The sequence below is a fragment of the Dermochelys coriacea genome, chromosome 3 (genome assembly GCF_009764565.3).
Source record: "Dermochelys coriacea isolate rDerCor1 chromosome 3, rDerCor1.pri.v4, whole genome shotgun sequence".
Classification (NCBI taxonomy): domain Eukaryota; kingdom Metazoa; phylum Chordata; order Testudines; family Dermochelyidae; genus Dermochelys; species Dermochelys coriacea.
In genome coordinates this window covers 78577723-78591293 of record NC_050070.1, presented here as the reverse complement: position 1 = coordinate 78591293, position 13571 = coordinate 78577723, and the positions used below count along the sequence as shown (strand labels likewise).

The window sequence follows — 13571 nt, the reverse complement described above, 5'->3', positions numbered from 1 at the left end:
AAGATTGCCAGGTGCTGCATAATCCAAATGGCATGACCAAATACTTGAAATGGCCACATCTGGTATAGAAGGTGGTTTTCCATTTATCTTCTTTGTGGCTCCTCACCAGATTATAATCTCTATGGAGGTCCAACTTTGTGAAGACCTTGGCAGAGCAGAGTAAAGGATACTGATTCAAATCTCAGTAGTTTTTCTTTGCCAATAAGAAAATCAAGGCCCCCACTGAAGATATGAAGGGGCAAATGAACCTTTTCTGCAGGTTTTCATAGAATCATATCATAGAATCAGAAGGGACCTTGAGGTCATCTAGTCCAATCCCCTGCACTCAAGGCACGACTAAGTATTATCTAGACCATCCCTGACAAGTGTTTGTCCAACCTGCTCTTAAAAAATCCCCAATGATGGAGATTCCACAACCTCCCTACGCAATTTATTCCAGTGCTTAACCACCCTGACAGTTAGGAAGCTTTTTCCTAATGTCCAACCTAAACTGCCCTTGTTGCAATTTAAGCCCATTGCTTCTTGTCATAACCTGAGAGGTTAACAAGAAGAAATTTTCACCATCCTCTTTGTAAAAACCTTTTATGTATTTGAAAACTATTAGTCCTTCCTCAGTCTTCTCTCCTCCAGACTAAACAAACCCATTTTTTCCTTTTTCCCTCAGAGGTCATGTTTTCTAGATATGTAGTCATTTTTTCCCCTATTCTCTGGACTTTCTTCAGTTTGTCCCCGTCTTTCCTGAAATGTGGTGTCCAGAACTGGACACAACAGTTCAGTTAAGGCTGTATCACTGCAGAGTAGAACGGAAGAATTACTTCTTGTGTCTTGCTTACAACATTCCTGCTAATACATCTCAGAATTATGTTTGCTTTTTTGCAACAGCGTTACACTGTTGACTCAGATTTAACTTCTGATCCACTCTGACCCCTTTCGGCAGTACTCCTTCCTAGGTAGTCATTTCCCATTTTGGATTCTCTCTTTGTGTCTTTGAATTCTTTGGCTGACCGAGTAAGCCATAAAAGGTTGCTGATCCTGGGTTGGCTCTCAGGAAACAAGATTTTCAGTAAAATGTGGAGTCAAAACTTACCATGCCTGACTGCCAGTGCACGAGCGAGTTATGACGTAGGAGATGCTAAGGACAACTGATAAATGCAGTGCACAAGTTAGCCCAAACTGAATGATTTATCAGTGGCCTCAAAGTGTAGTTACCTGTAAGGGAGCTGTCTGGTGGATGAATGATACCAATAAAAGAAGTGACCTGTCTACAGACTCCACTAATCTACGAGAGAGTGTGTCAGGAGTCCTTTCGCTGGGTGGAGATATGGTATACTCGGTCAAACGCAAGATCCATGAAATTGCCTGAGCCACTTGAGTCCACCAGAATCTCTAGGTTGGTGTAGGGCATGGCAGAGTGACAGAGTTGGAGAGGGAGTTGGAGAGGTGTTGATTGCTGATTGGCCATTCCCAGGGTACTTGCGGACAAGCATTAGTGCACACTTATGGGGAGAGGGAAGGGTACTAGTTTAGCCTGGACTCCCCCTATTGGGGCTGGGACTTGGGATTTCTTGACCAGGGCACAGATCAGACCTTGGCAGGGCAACTTGATGCAAAATCCCCACAGTACAGGTACAGGCCCAGTGCCCTGCATCAATTTGTCTCCACATTAGAAATGCAGGGCTGGACTTGATCAACTTCCATTTGTTTAAGTGACAGAGAAGTGACTGATAACGGGTGTGGTATCAGCAAAGCTGGCAAGGTCCGGGAGAACAATTTTTTTTTTCTTGGTGGGATTTGGTCAGGCAGTCATCAATCTTGCTGCATAGGTCAACTAAAGCATCCAGGCTGGATTACACCCATGCCAGTTCATCTTTAATATCATTGTTTAGGCTGAGATAGAAAGGATAACACTGGGTGGCCTTGTTCTACTAGATGTCTTTACCACAAATTGGAACTCTGCTGCATATGTAGTAACTGGCTGATGTTCCAATGAAATGTCCAGTTGTCTAAATGCTTACTCATTATGGGAGTTTTCCAATTGTATGCTTGCAACTTGGGTCATTGAAGATCACCACCACTGAAGATCACCACCAATCCTCAAATTGTCCCAGAAGTGAGCTTGATTTTTCCAGAAGTGGAGATGCCCAAGCCAGGGCCTCCCTGCTAAGCAGACTGATATTTAGTCTCAATTGGACTTAGTCAGTAGTGTACCACTGAGGACGTACCATAAATAGGAGCTGACACTGATTTAGGAAACCATGAAGTTGTCAGGCAAGGTGAGCTTTGTATAGTGGGAGTGGGGATAAGAACTGAAGTCAGTGAGGCTTGAGCTTGCAGGACCATCTTCTGTGCCTGCAGGGCAGCAACCTGGGCATGCACAGTCCAGAGGGACCCCAGGGCTTGTCTACACTACCTGCCGGATCGGTGGGCAGCAATCGATCCAGCGGGGGCCGATTTATCACATCTAGTATAGATGCAATAAATCGACCACTGAGCGTTCTCCCATCGACTCCAGTACTGCCCCAGAATGAGAAGTGCAAGCAGAGTTGATGGGAGAGTGTCAGCTGTCGACTTACTGCAGTGAAGACACCGTAGCTGAAGTTGCGTATCTTAGCTCAACCCTGCACAGTAGTGTAGACAAGCCCCCCACTATCTCCAGCAGAGAGATATTGATCTTTTTAGGATCCTTACTCACTGTATGCTCTACTTCCCTTATTGTTTACAGGGTTTGGATCTGCTCAGACTGTAAAGACTGGGAAATGGGTGGCTCTGCCCAGTGAATGGGGAAGGAGTTAGGTCTAGTGGTTAGAGCAGGAGTCAGTAGCAAGGAACAGGAGCCGGAGTCAGAGGTCAGGAATTGGAGCCTAGGGTCAGAAGCAGGTTGGAATGTACAGAACTATGATATCCACACAGGGTACCATTGCAATCATATTCACTTATTGCAATCACTGAAACAATAATGCTATTAGTATGTCTGAGTAGTTATATTAAAATTACAAAAAACATCTCCATAGGTAAAGCTGCCTGGTAATATTAGCTAGTTTTTCTTTGCAAGACCTTCCAATAACTTTCTCTTCTTAACCTTCCTTATGCTAGTGTTTCTTGACTTAAAGTATTGTAGACAATTTCCCCCACAAGGTGATTTACAGTGTGCTCTAAATACAGGTAAAAGAAATGATTTGTAAGTCAGATTAGAGAAAAAAATATAGGACATACTCATTCCAAATGTCAAGGTGATGAAATTCATATAAAAATAAACTAAAAGTAGGACAAAATACTGTTCTTTCGAGCAGGTCATTCCATGCTTCTAATATACCCTTTATCTCTGTATAGCATTAATGCCTTAGTCCATTTAAAAGGATGTCTTCTCTAAAATCTAAGGGCTAGATCCTCAGCTCATGTACATCAGCATAGCTCAATGGTATTTAGGCACATGCTTAGGTGCTTAATAAATTGAGATCTAAGCCCCCAGTCCTGCAATCAGGTCCTTATGTCCATTCAATGGGACTCTGCTCAGGAACTGATTGCAGGATTAGGAATTGCAATCACAGCTCCATAATTTAGATACAGAAAGTTTTAGTTCACTGTTTTTTTCTCCAGGGTTTATGTATAACATACTATGATGACTGTTTCCCCAAGAATCTTAGCGAACTCGATACTTAAACTTTTCTATAGAGCAGAAGTATGAATGCCCACTATATTTACCTATGCAGTCACTGCACTACCACAACATAATTTATTCTATACCATAAATACAAAAAAATACTATACGAGATCAAGTTCTTGTCAAGGTAAGTATTTCCTTTAGTTGAATTTGCAGTCTCCATCTAGAGCACAGGCATTATACATGCAAACATCCTGTCATTTTTTTAGGGTAACCAAGAAATCCTTTCTAAATGAAACTAGATCCATAAATTGTGTTAATATAATATGGTATGTTTATTTTGTAGTGGGGGGAGGGAGAAAAACTGCTTGTAGTTTATGGAGAGCAACAATATTGTATGCTAGAGCTTTTTTGTGCTATCACTGCAGTTAAGATTAATGAGCACAGAACAAATAGTTGACATAACCTACCCATGGGAGTTCCAACGCCATAACCTTTTGAGTCTATCAGGCCTCCAATCTGTGTTAGGTTACAGTTCCGCTGTGTGACAAACTCAATGGTTGTGGATTCCATTAGAAAAGCATAATCAGAGGTGAGTACACGCTGGATGCCTTCTTCATTACTTTTGACAAGCACCGACTGCCTCCTGCTACTCATAAAGGCCCACATCTTGTCATAAGTGGAGATTTTTGATTTCTGAAACAAAATATTAAGTTACAATATTAACATGAATATGTTTATAACAAAGTAGGAAAAGCCCCAATTAACATAGTATTTCTAGGGATAATTGTATTCATTTAATACTTTATATCTATATAGGGTACAGATTTCCAAAAGGGCTCTGCTCCCAATTAGACACCAACATAATTAGCCAAACCTTCAAAAACCCTGATCACATTGGGTGCCTGGTTCTTTGAAAATCAAGGGTGATGTCCTGGCACCATTGAAGTTAATGGACAAAACTTTCACTGACTTCAATAGGGCCAAGATTTCACCCCTGACTGTAAGCCTCACAAAACAATACTTTTGGTTGCTTGACATTTTTGAAAGTCTGACACTTATTTTAATGCCTAAACAGTTGCGGAGCTCTTTTGAAAAACTGACTGACAGCATCTGACATCTTCAAGGATCTCAAAACACTTCATAAATGACAGTATATGAATAAAAGTCCACAGAAATTAAATCACTTCTGGGACGGAGGGTGGCACCCTTCTAGTCCACAATACACTGTAACAGCAATCTAAGGAGGGGAACTTCTAGCCAAAGATATCATTACCAACTTTATTGATTATACTATTTTGTTATGTGTCAAAGAACTAAGCCTAACATGCCCCTTATTTGTTGCTTCATTCACTGAGTATTCACAGGAAACTGTATAGTTCAGCGGAGATAGGACTGTGAGAAAGCAGACCAGAGTTCTATACCCAGTTCTGCTATGTGATCTTAGACAAGTCACTTTGCCTTTTGACACCACATTGCCACTTCTGTAAAATAAGACTGATAATACGTACCCTACTTTGTTAAAGCACTTGAGATTTAGGGACGAAAACCACTATATATGTATTACGATTCCTACTTTATTGCATTGTGTTACCCTCACCTTCATCCAAGAGAATGTCCCAGACCAAGATCATCATTAGGATATGTGCTGTAATGCTAACGCCTAGCCAATAAGACAAGAGTAGAAATCCGATATAGCAGACAAGTATAACCAGGTTCTTCAGGGAGTCTCTGATCTGTAATGTTAACCCCAAGCATAACTCCATTTTCAGCTCTGGGGGAAGACACTGGCAAAGATTGACACTGCAGATCTTTCTGAAATTCAGCTAACTGGCAGCTGTAACTTCTGCCCCAAACAAGAATTAGTGGCGTATGTGGAATAGAAAGGGGAACATTTATTCTGAATAAGGATGAGTTTGTATCCCTGCTGAGATAGAATCCAAGGCTTATTTCAATCTGCTTGGGGACTTCAGAACATCTATCATTCAAGTATGTTAACTAATCCAGTAGTCAACGCTAATAAAATTGACGAGTTTGACATCCATCTGCAAGAGCTCACTGATACTGTGCCAAAACATGATATGGTGTTGATTGCAGAGGGTTTCAGTGTGAAAGTTGAGAAAAAGGTTGTGGATAAGAATACAATGTGGAGACATGGAACAGAAGAAACAAAGAGTCGGCTGTTCATTGATTTCTGGTCTGAGAATCAAAATGATTATATAGAAAAGAAGGAAAACCAATGTTTTTCAATTACTGCAAAACTCTCCAAATTTCCCATATCACCATTTAATTCTTTCATCATTCAAGCTTTACCCTAAGTGCACAAAACAATATTTTTAGCCATTGTGGAATAAACTGAACAACACTGAAAATTGGTAGAGAGAATAACATTGGCAAACCATTAGATACATTGGTGTTGTGTGAGCTGGGGGGAGGGAAGCCAAATAAAGAATAGGAGAGAATAAAGTGAAAGACAATCACTAGGATGAAAACGTGTCAAAGGATGAAAGCGGCATGGGCCGAGGGACGTGCTGGCAGCCCTTCCTGCAGCCCCGATTGGCCTGGAACGGCAAACCACGACCAGTGGGAGCTGCGATTGGCTGAACCTGCGTACGTGGCAGGTAAACAAACTGGCCGGCACACCAGGGACTTTCCCTGAACAAGTGGTGGACCAGAGTTGAGAACCACTGTTCTACACAAAGATGGACAAGATAACTGATTTAATCAGCTGGGACAAAGTCCCAGCCACATCTGAAAAGGACTAAGGTAGTGAATAAAATTAAAGCAGAACCAAGTTTCTGGCTAAGATGGTGTAACATGCTGCTGGGCATACCAGTGTTGTGAGCCACTGTTATCTCTCTGCCTCAACAAGAGTGAGTTTTGCTTGCAATTAGACTCTGTGTCAACTCCCTGCCACACCAGTCTGTCTTCCTCACCAGCAAACTCCTCAGGCAAACTCCAACTGCCAGCCCAAACCTTGCCTAGCAGGTAACAATCAGTGCACTCCAGCCCCTGAGCTCCTCAGAGATATTTCTTTGTACAGCCCCTACCACTGTGTATTCAAAGATGATGTTAAATTTGCTGCTCTGTTAAAGAATCAGTACATCATAATTTATTAATTTAACTGGGGTGACTATGCCTGACACAGCACTGAATTGGTTTAAAGTGGAAGTAAAACAAGTGTATTTTTAAAAAGAGAAGGATTAAGTGATACCAAACAACAGGGATAAAGGTAGACATGGTTACAAAAATATAAAAGTTAAAACACACATTTAAAAGTCTAAAACTTAATCTAGCAAGATACAGTCTTTGTTCAAGATGGATTCTTTTACCCCCCAGGTTTCAGAGTAGCAGCCGTGTTAGTCTGTATTCGCAAAAAGAAAAAGGAGTACTTGTGGCACCTTAGAGACTAACAAATTTATTAGAGCATAAGCTTTCGTGAGCTACAGCTCACTTCATCGGATGCATTTGGTGGAAAATACAGAGGGGAGATTTATATACACACACACAGAGAACATGAAACAATGGGTTTATCATACACACTGTAAGAAGAGTACACTTCTTAAGAAGTACTCTTCTTACAGTGTGTATGATAAACCCATTGTTTCATGTTCTCTGTGTGTGTGTGTATATAAATCTCTCCTCTGTTTTTTCCACCAAATGCATCCGATGAAGTGAGCTGTAGCTCACGAAAGCTTATGCTCTAATAAATTTGTTAGTCTCTAAGGTGCCACAAGTACTCCTTTTCTTTTACCCCCAGTTTTTCTTTTTTCATTTTAGATAAAATTGCTTGATTTCTTTGTCTCCTAAAGTGAAAGATCAAGGAAGAGTCTGTCTCTGTTCCTCATATTCCCAAAGAGATCGACTTTGTTTTACAAGTCTGGAAGGTCTTCTGGGGATTCAGTCTCCTGTGTCATTCTGGGCTGCAGGAGCCATGCTAATTCTGTCTCTTTAGTTTAGGAACAGGATAATCCCCACTGATTTAGCTGAATGGCTTTGTTTACTGGTAATATGCAAATTGGGGTGAACCTACATTCCTTTGTCTAGAACAAAGCTGTTTATCACCTTTACCTAGGTTAGGCTTTTTGATCTTAAATATGTCATAGTAACATCATACACAGGGAATTCATAACTTCACATGCAACATTAACACATGCATTTTACAATGCTTTCAGATGATATCTCACACGGCATCTTTTGTACAAATATTGTAGTAGTGTGTAGGATGTGAATACAGAGGTGCTTAGGGTCACAGATGGCATGCTTGCTGGAATCATTAAACAATCTTATGCATGTATCAACATTTTATGCATGATTTGTGAGGTTACATGGAAGATAGAGAATTATTTTGGTAATTAGTGAAAGACACTGTTCACCTATCTATGAAAATATGTAGCTCTGAATATAGTGTGAATTACAGAATTAATTTCTCATGCAGACGAAACAAATAAAAATTAAAAAATCTGTACTGTTTCTATTCATCCTAGAAAAGATAAAGATCAGAGTTGAAATGATGCCAGAAAAATAGACAGCCTACTAATGAACACTAGATCATATATTTACTGTCCTTTAATATTGTAAGGCAGAGACTTGGGATGTGTTTTATACACAACAGGGAACCTTTTGACACAGACGAAATATCTTTTGATTCAAACAAATCAATTTAGTGAACTAAAATTTAGTGAACTACTGTATATTCTCTAGTATGACTGGAATCCAAAAGCCAGAACAATCAAAATCATCACAGGCTGGTTTGACATGAAACTAAGTAGAATGACACTACTTATTGCTTCTGGTGGTTATGATTGTGACATTCATATTGATGGAAGCAGATTCTGCAATTTATATTATGCTTCCATTTTTACTTATTTGTGAGCAAATAGGATGAATTGACTTATAGGTTCCATTGGCGAAGTGCATTGTGTTGTTTTTCATTAGCACACCATTTCTGACCTAACTGAAAATCACTGTCTCCACTGGAAGTGATGTCTAGTTGGGATAACCTGTGGTGACAAGATTTATTATGCTTGTGCTCCCATAGTAATGCAGGAGATATTCAGTGACTAATACAACCATCTGTCTACACTTTGTGAAATTTGCATTACACTGGAATACACAAGAGAAGATGGCAATGGAAACATTGCAGCCCATCCCAACAAGCAGGAAAATTGGAAATGAAGACATTAAGAAAACCATAAAGTTCAGCTTCCTGGTGCATAGAGATGGCAGCTATCACAATGACATCCAGAGGCAGCTGCCAATGGTCTATTCAGTACTCCTAAATTAAAGATCATTTGAAGACAACAGTGTGTGCGTCAGAGATCATGAACATAAGAATGGTGAAGCCTCTGAGTTAGCCTATTGCTATGCACATCTATGAAGGCTGGAAATGGGAGGCAGTGTCTTTACTAATGCAATGTTCCTGCTATATACTGAAGTGTTGGAGAGAAAAAGACAAATATTGCTGCACAGCAACAGTATGGAATGAAACAGGTGAGAAGGGGGAACTATGGGGACGCTGTATGATGGCAAGGGAGAATGCCAAAATAAATAAAAAAATCAAAGGAAAGGCACTGGATATGGTAAGTACACAACATCAAACAATGTGTTAGTGAGAGCAAGAGTGGAGGATTATACAGCAAAAAAGTGTGTAGTGCCAGAACTGATGCATTGTTCCTCTTTTGTAATTATAACAATATGTATAAAGTGTGCTTTAATTATATCAAATTGTAGTTCTTAACATCTAAAAACCTTTAAATGTAATGGGCAACCTCCTAGTCTCAGCTACACTTATGAAACCTTCCCTAATTCTTGAAAGTTGGGTGGGCAGATCAGGGATATGGTGTACATCTTCATTTTCTCGCTTTTTTAAAAAAAAAAAATCACAAGGATCTAATTCTTTTAAATGGAGGCCTTTTACATTGTGAAGGGGCCTTAATGTAAATGAGAATTAGGCCAAGAGTTTATATTTAAATGCGAAAGAAGAAGCCTATAGACTCAAAAGATTTCATCACTGGGGAAGTGATATGGTAGTTATTCTTCTGTGTTCTCCGTTTGTCACTGATCTCAAAGGAGTGTTGTCCTTTGTTTTGAAGAGCACAGCATTCTGAATGTTCAAAAGTCACTTTTCATCATGCCCCAGATTCATAGATTACACAGTCAGAAATGACCAATAAAATAATCTAATCTGACCTCTTGCCTAACATAGGCCAGAGAACCTCACCCAGTAATTCCTGCATCAAGCCCAGAACTTCCGTTTGAGATAGGAAGAGAAGAATGATAAACTCAGGAATGCCCATCTCTGTCAGGGAGGTTCACTTCACATGCAATTCACAGTTGAGCACAGTGAGAACTGTTTCCCATGACCTTTCAGTTTACCATGCTGTGCAAAATGAGGAAAGCTTTCTTTTAACAAAAACAAAATATTTTCTGCTGCTACCCCTTTGAAAAATAGCCAGTAGAATAGTTTTCAGAGTAGCAGCCGTGTTAGTCTGTATTCGCAAAAAGAAAAGGAGTACTTGTGGCACCTTAGAGACTAACAAATTTATTTGAGCATAAGCTTTCGTGAGCTACAGCTCACTTCATCGGATGCATCTAAGGTGCCACAAGTACTCCTTTTCTTTCAGTAGAATAGTGTCATTCATATGTATAGCTGATGGACAACTCTTTATTAGGAAAAAAACATTTTCCCTATGCTAAGTCATGTCACACTTCAGTTCTCTGAATCAATTCCTTAGCCCCTAAAGAAATCTGAACATGCTAAGGTATGGAAATGCACAGTTAGGACGACCAAAGAATCTCAACCGTGATCTTTAGTGACATCATGCATAATGGCTTCTAAGGCACTACTATTGCTGCCTATCGAGTTAACCAATACTGTCTCATTGTTTCTTGGTACTCCCGAATTAGTATGTCTATATCCATCTGTTTTCTCTTGTCTCATATTTAGATCGTTTCTCTTTGTGGCTTGGGCGCTCTTTTTATTCTGTGTTTGTACAGCACCTAGCATAAAGGGTCCCTGGTCCTTAGGATTGCTAGGAGCTATAGTCATACAAATAAAAAATAATACCTATACGATTACGACTAAGATATCTTTGTGATTGTAGCCTCAGATTTAAATTAAACTAATATTTGAAGATAGCACAAGGAAAACATGTAATATCTCTAAAAATGAAAAGGAGTACTTGTGGCACCTTAGAGACTAACAAATTTATTAGAGCATAAGCTTTCGTGAGCTACATCCGAGATGCATCCGATGAAGTGAGCTGTAGCTCACGAAAGCTTATGCTCTAATAAATTTGTTAGTCTCTAAGGTGCCACAAGTACTCCTTTTCTTTTTGCGAATACAGACTAACACGGCTGCTACTCTGAAACATGTAATATCTCTGCCACTCATGGTGTCACTACAGAGTAGAGGTCCAGGTGCTTAATTTCTTAAGGAAAACATTTTAAATTATTTTTAATACCTAAAGTAAAAGTAATTTACTTGTAAACTCTCAGATAAATAATTCTATACTCCAAAAGTAAGTGCTCTAATTCTGGCGAGGATATGCTGTATTTTTCATGCATAACATATTGCTTGAATTCCTAATTTCAGTGCAAAACTCAAGCTGGTAACCATTCTAAACACTGAACTCACACATATGTAAGATGCAGTTTTCAACCACTACAACAGAATGCTTCAGTACTTTTTGTAAGTATATGGGGGTAATCTCTGATATTTTATCCACTAAGTAGCATACACTTTTCTACTAATAGAAGATAATGCGCTAGAACTAGTTAGCTTAATTACATTTTATCACTAAAGCAGATCAAATATGTCATTATAAATGAACTTTGGGCTGTTAACAGGTTTTCTGAGAAGATTATCAAGAGTTAAAGAAAAACTTTTTAAGTGACGCTGCATTTTAGCCCTGCACTTGATTTTCATGCCACCTAAAAACACACTCTGGATTTTCTTCAGGGCTCAAAGAAAAAAAAGTATAAAGGATGAAAGACACCCTTACATGTCAGACTGGTCTCCTCAATTCCATGACCTCCATTTTTTTAAAAAAATCAGAATTGCTGAGGCCTGTAAACCCTTAAGTGAACCAGCCGATTTAGTTTTTGTTGTATCAGCACAAAACTGATAAAACCAGTGCATACGACACTCTCTCCTTTGTAACAGCAGTTTTCATGGTCCATAGAGCACAAATGAAGAAAGGTAGGAAAGGTGTTCCTCCAAGAATGGAGTTACAGGGAATGAAAAATGAAGTGCTGGGAAAAATAAATTTTACTCTGCCGCCAACTGTGCTGGCTTTTTGTTTCAGGAAACCAAAGATAGTGCAAATTTAATCATTAAAAAGGTAGTTAGAAGTAAAGCTATTGAATTAATAGTTAATGCTGAATTACTGCAATGTTTTCCTTGACAACATTATACCAGCCAGTTTTGATCTGGAAATAAGTAAAATCTTTGTAGCATGAAAATCACTAATGAATTTCAGAAAATTTTCTTCTCTTGCATATCAGAGAGTTATTGCTGGATCATCATCAGCTGCACAATTATTCTTCCTGTAGAATAGCAGGAAAGAAGACAAGTTAAGAGTGATGCTTTTTACACTGCCCTAGGTTTTATTAAGAGACGCAAAACATTAGACAAATAAAATTTAATCTGTTTTTAAATACCTTGTACTCAAATTGGTTTAGAAAGGCAAATGAATTCTTCACCTCTGCTCATTCTGCCTGCTGTCAAATACAAATTAGACTTTAGGACTCTGCATGAGAATACTTTGCCTTCATTATATCTGAACACAGTCTCACCTTCTACAAAGTAGTGAGACAACAGCGTCATCAATATTTGTTTCATTCTTGAAAGATGAAGCTGAGAATTTAGTCCACAAATTCTGACAAAGAAAAGTTTACTTACAGCTGACAGTCTGAGGCTTTATCATAACAACATATGTTTAACTCTAACTACATTCACACAGCTGCAATAGTGGTGTGGAAACTGTTCATGCAACATTTTGTGATAAAGTTTATTACACATTAGGCTGGAAAGATTTAGCTCATGCTGAGATTTGAAACAGACTGATCAGGAGTGCTAGGATTCAAAGTTACAGCCTCTCATAGTTACCCTGCTCAAGAGCTCAGCACACAATTTAAAAAAACAAAACAAAAAAAGAGTAACCTTTATTTTCCAATATCTTTAGGAATAAATATTGTGCTTTTATCTCAACAGTGCTTAGAAAAGGCAACTGAAGTTCCACTGACAGGTTATCCACTCTGTACCTGGCTAGAATAAGCACCAGCACTAATTGATGTCCATATTTAATCCCCATCAAAACAAATCTAATACCACCACGACAGGATTTTCTATACAGTTTCTTCCAATCAGCTCCATCCCATCAGCCATGTTGCTAAAGCCATCCAAAAAAACATTGTACAGCTAAAAATCTGTAACAATGTTCAGTATTTCCTCACAAAATTAGCTTGTGTAAAAACATTTGACAGTAGTCTGAGAGAAGCCCACATAATGGGTCTTTTTGTAGTGATGGGATTTGAACTCAGCATTGCTTTTATTGCAGTAAATAAATTACCAACAATGCTGGAACATATGTTCTAGGTGAGAACAGCTGAGTCTCTATCTCTATCGTCTGACCTTGATCACTAGAAATTTGCAGTTATTTCAGGCAAACAGGATTGATGGCATATGTAGTTCATATCAAAGGTGTAGAGGAGTCTACTATAGTGGTCTGAAAAGTAGTTTGTTGTTAGCAAGCCCATCAGTTCTTGGAATAATTCTGGCAGTTTTATCTTGAAGCTTCTGCAGTCTCCTAAAACAACATACTTGAGGTGATGGACAATGCAATGTTTTAAGAGCTGCTTTCCTCCAAACAACCAAGAGGTTAAAAAGGAATTTTAAAGGTCTAGGATGACAGACTGCAATAAAGGACACAGCAGCTTTTAGAATCACCTGATTCAGGAGGAATAC

At 39.1% G+C, this 13571-nt stretch overlaps 1 protein-coding gene across 5 annotated transcripts in view; it reads right to left on the bottom strand.

The window, feature by feature from the left end:
- Positions 1–13571, bottom strand: part of GRIK2 (glutamate ionotropic receptor kainate type subunit 2) — a 587425-nt gene that overhangs the window by 48186 nt on the left and 525668 nt on the right. For all 5 annotated transcript variants that reach the window (XM_038395673.2, XM_043510712.1, XM_038395676.2 and 2 more), the window contains one exon: positions 4072–4297. In XM_038395673.2, coding sequence (XP_038251601.1) covers positions 4072–4297 — 226 coding nt within the window. The remainder of the gene's footprint in view (positions 1–4071; positions 4298–13571) is intronic.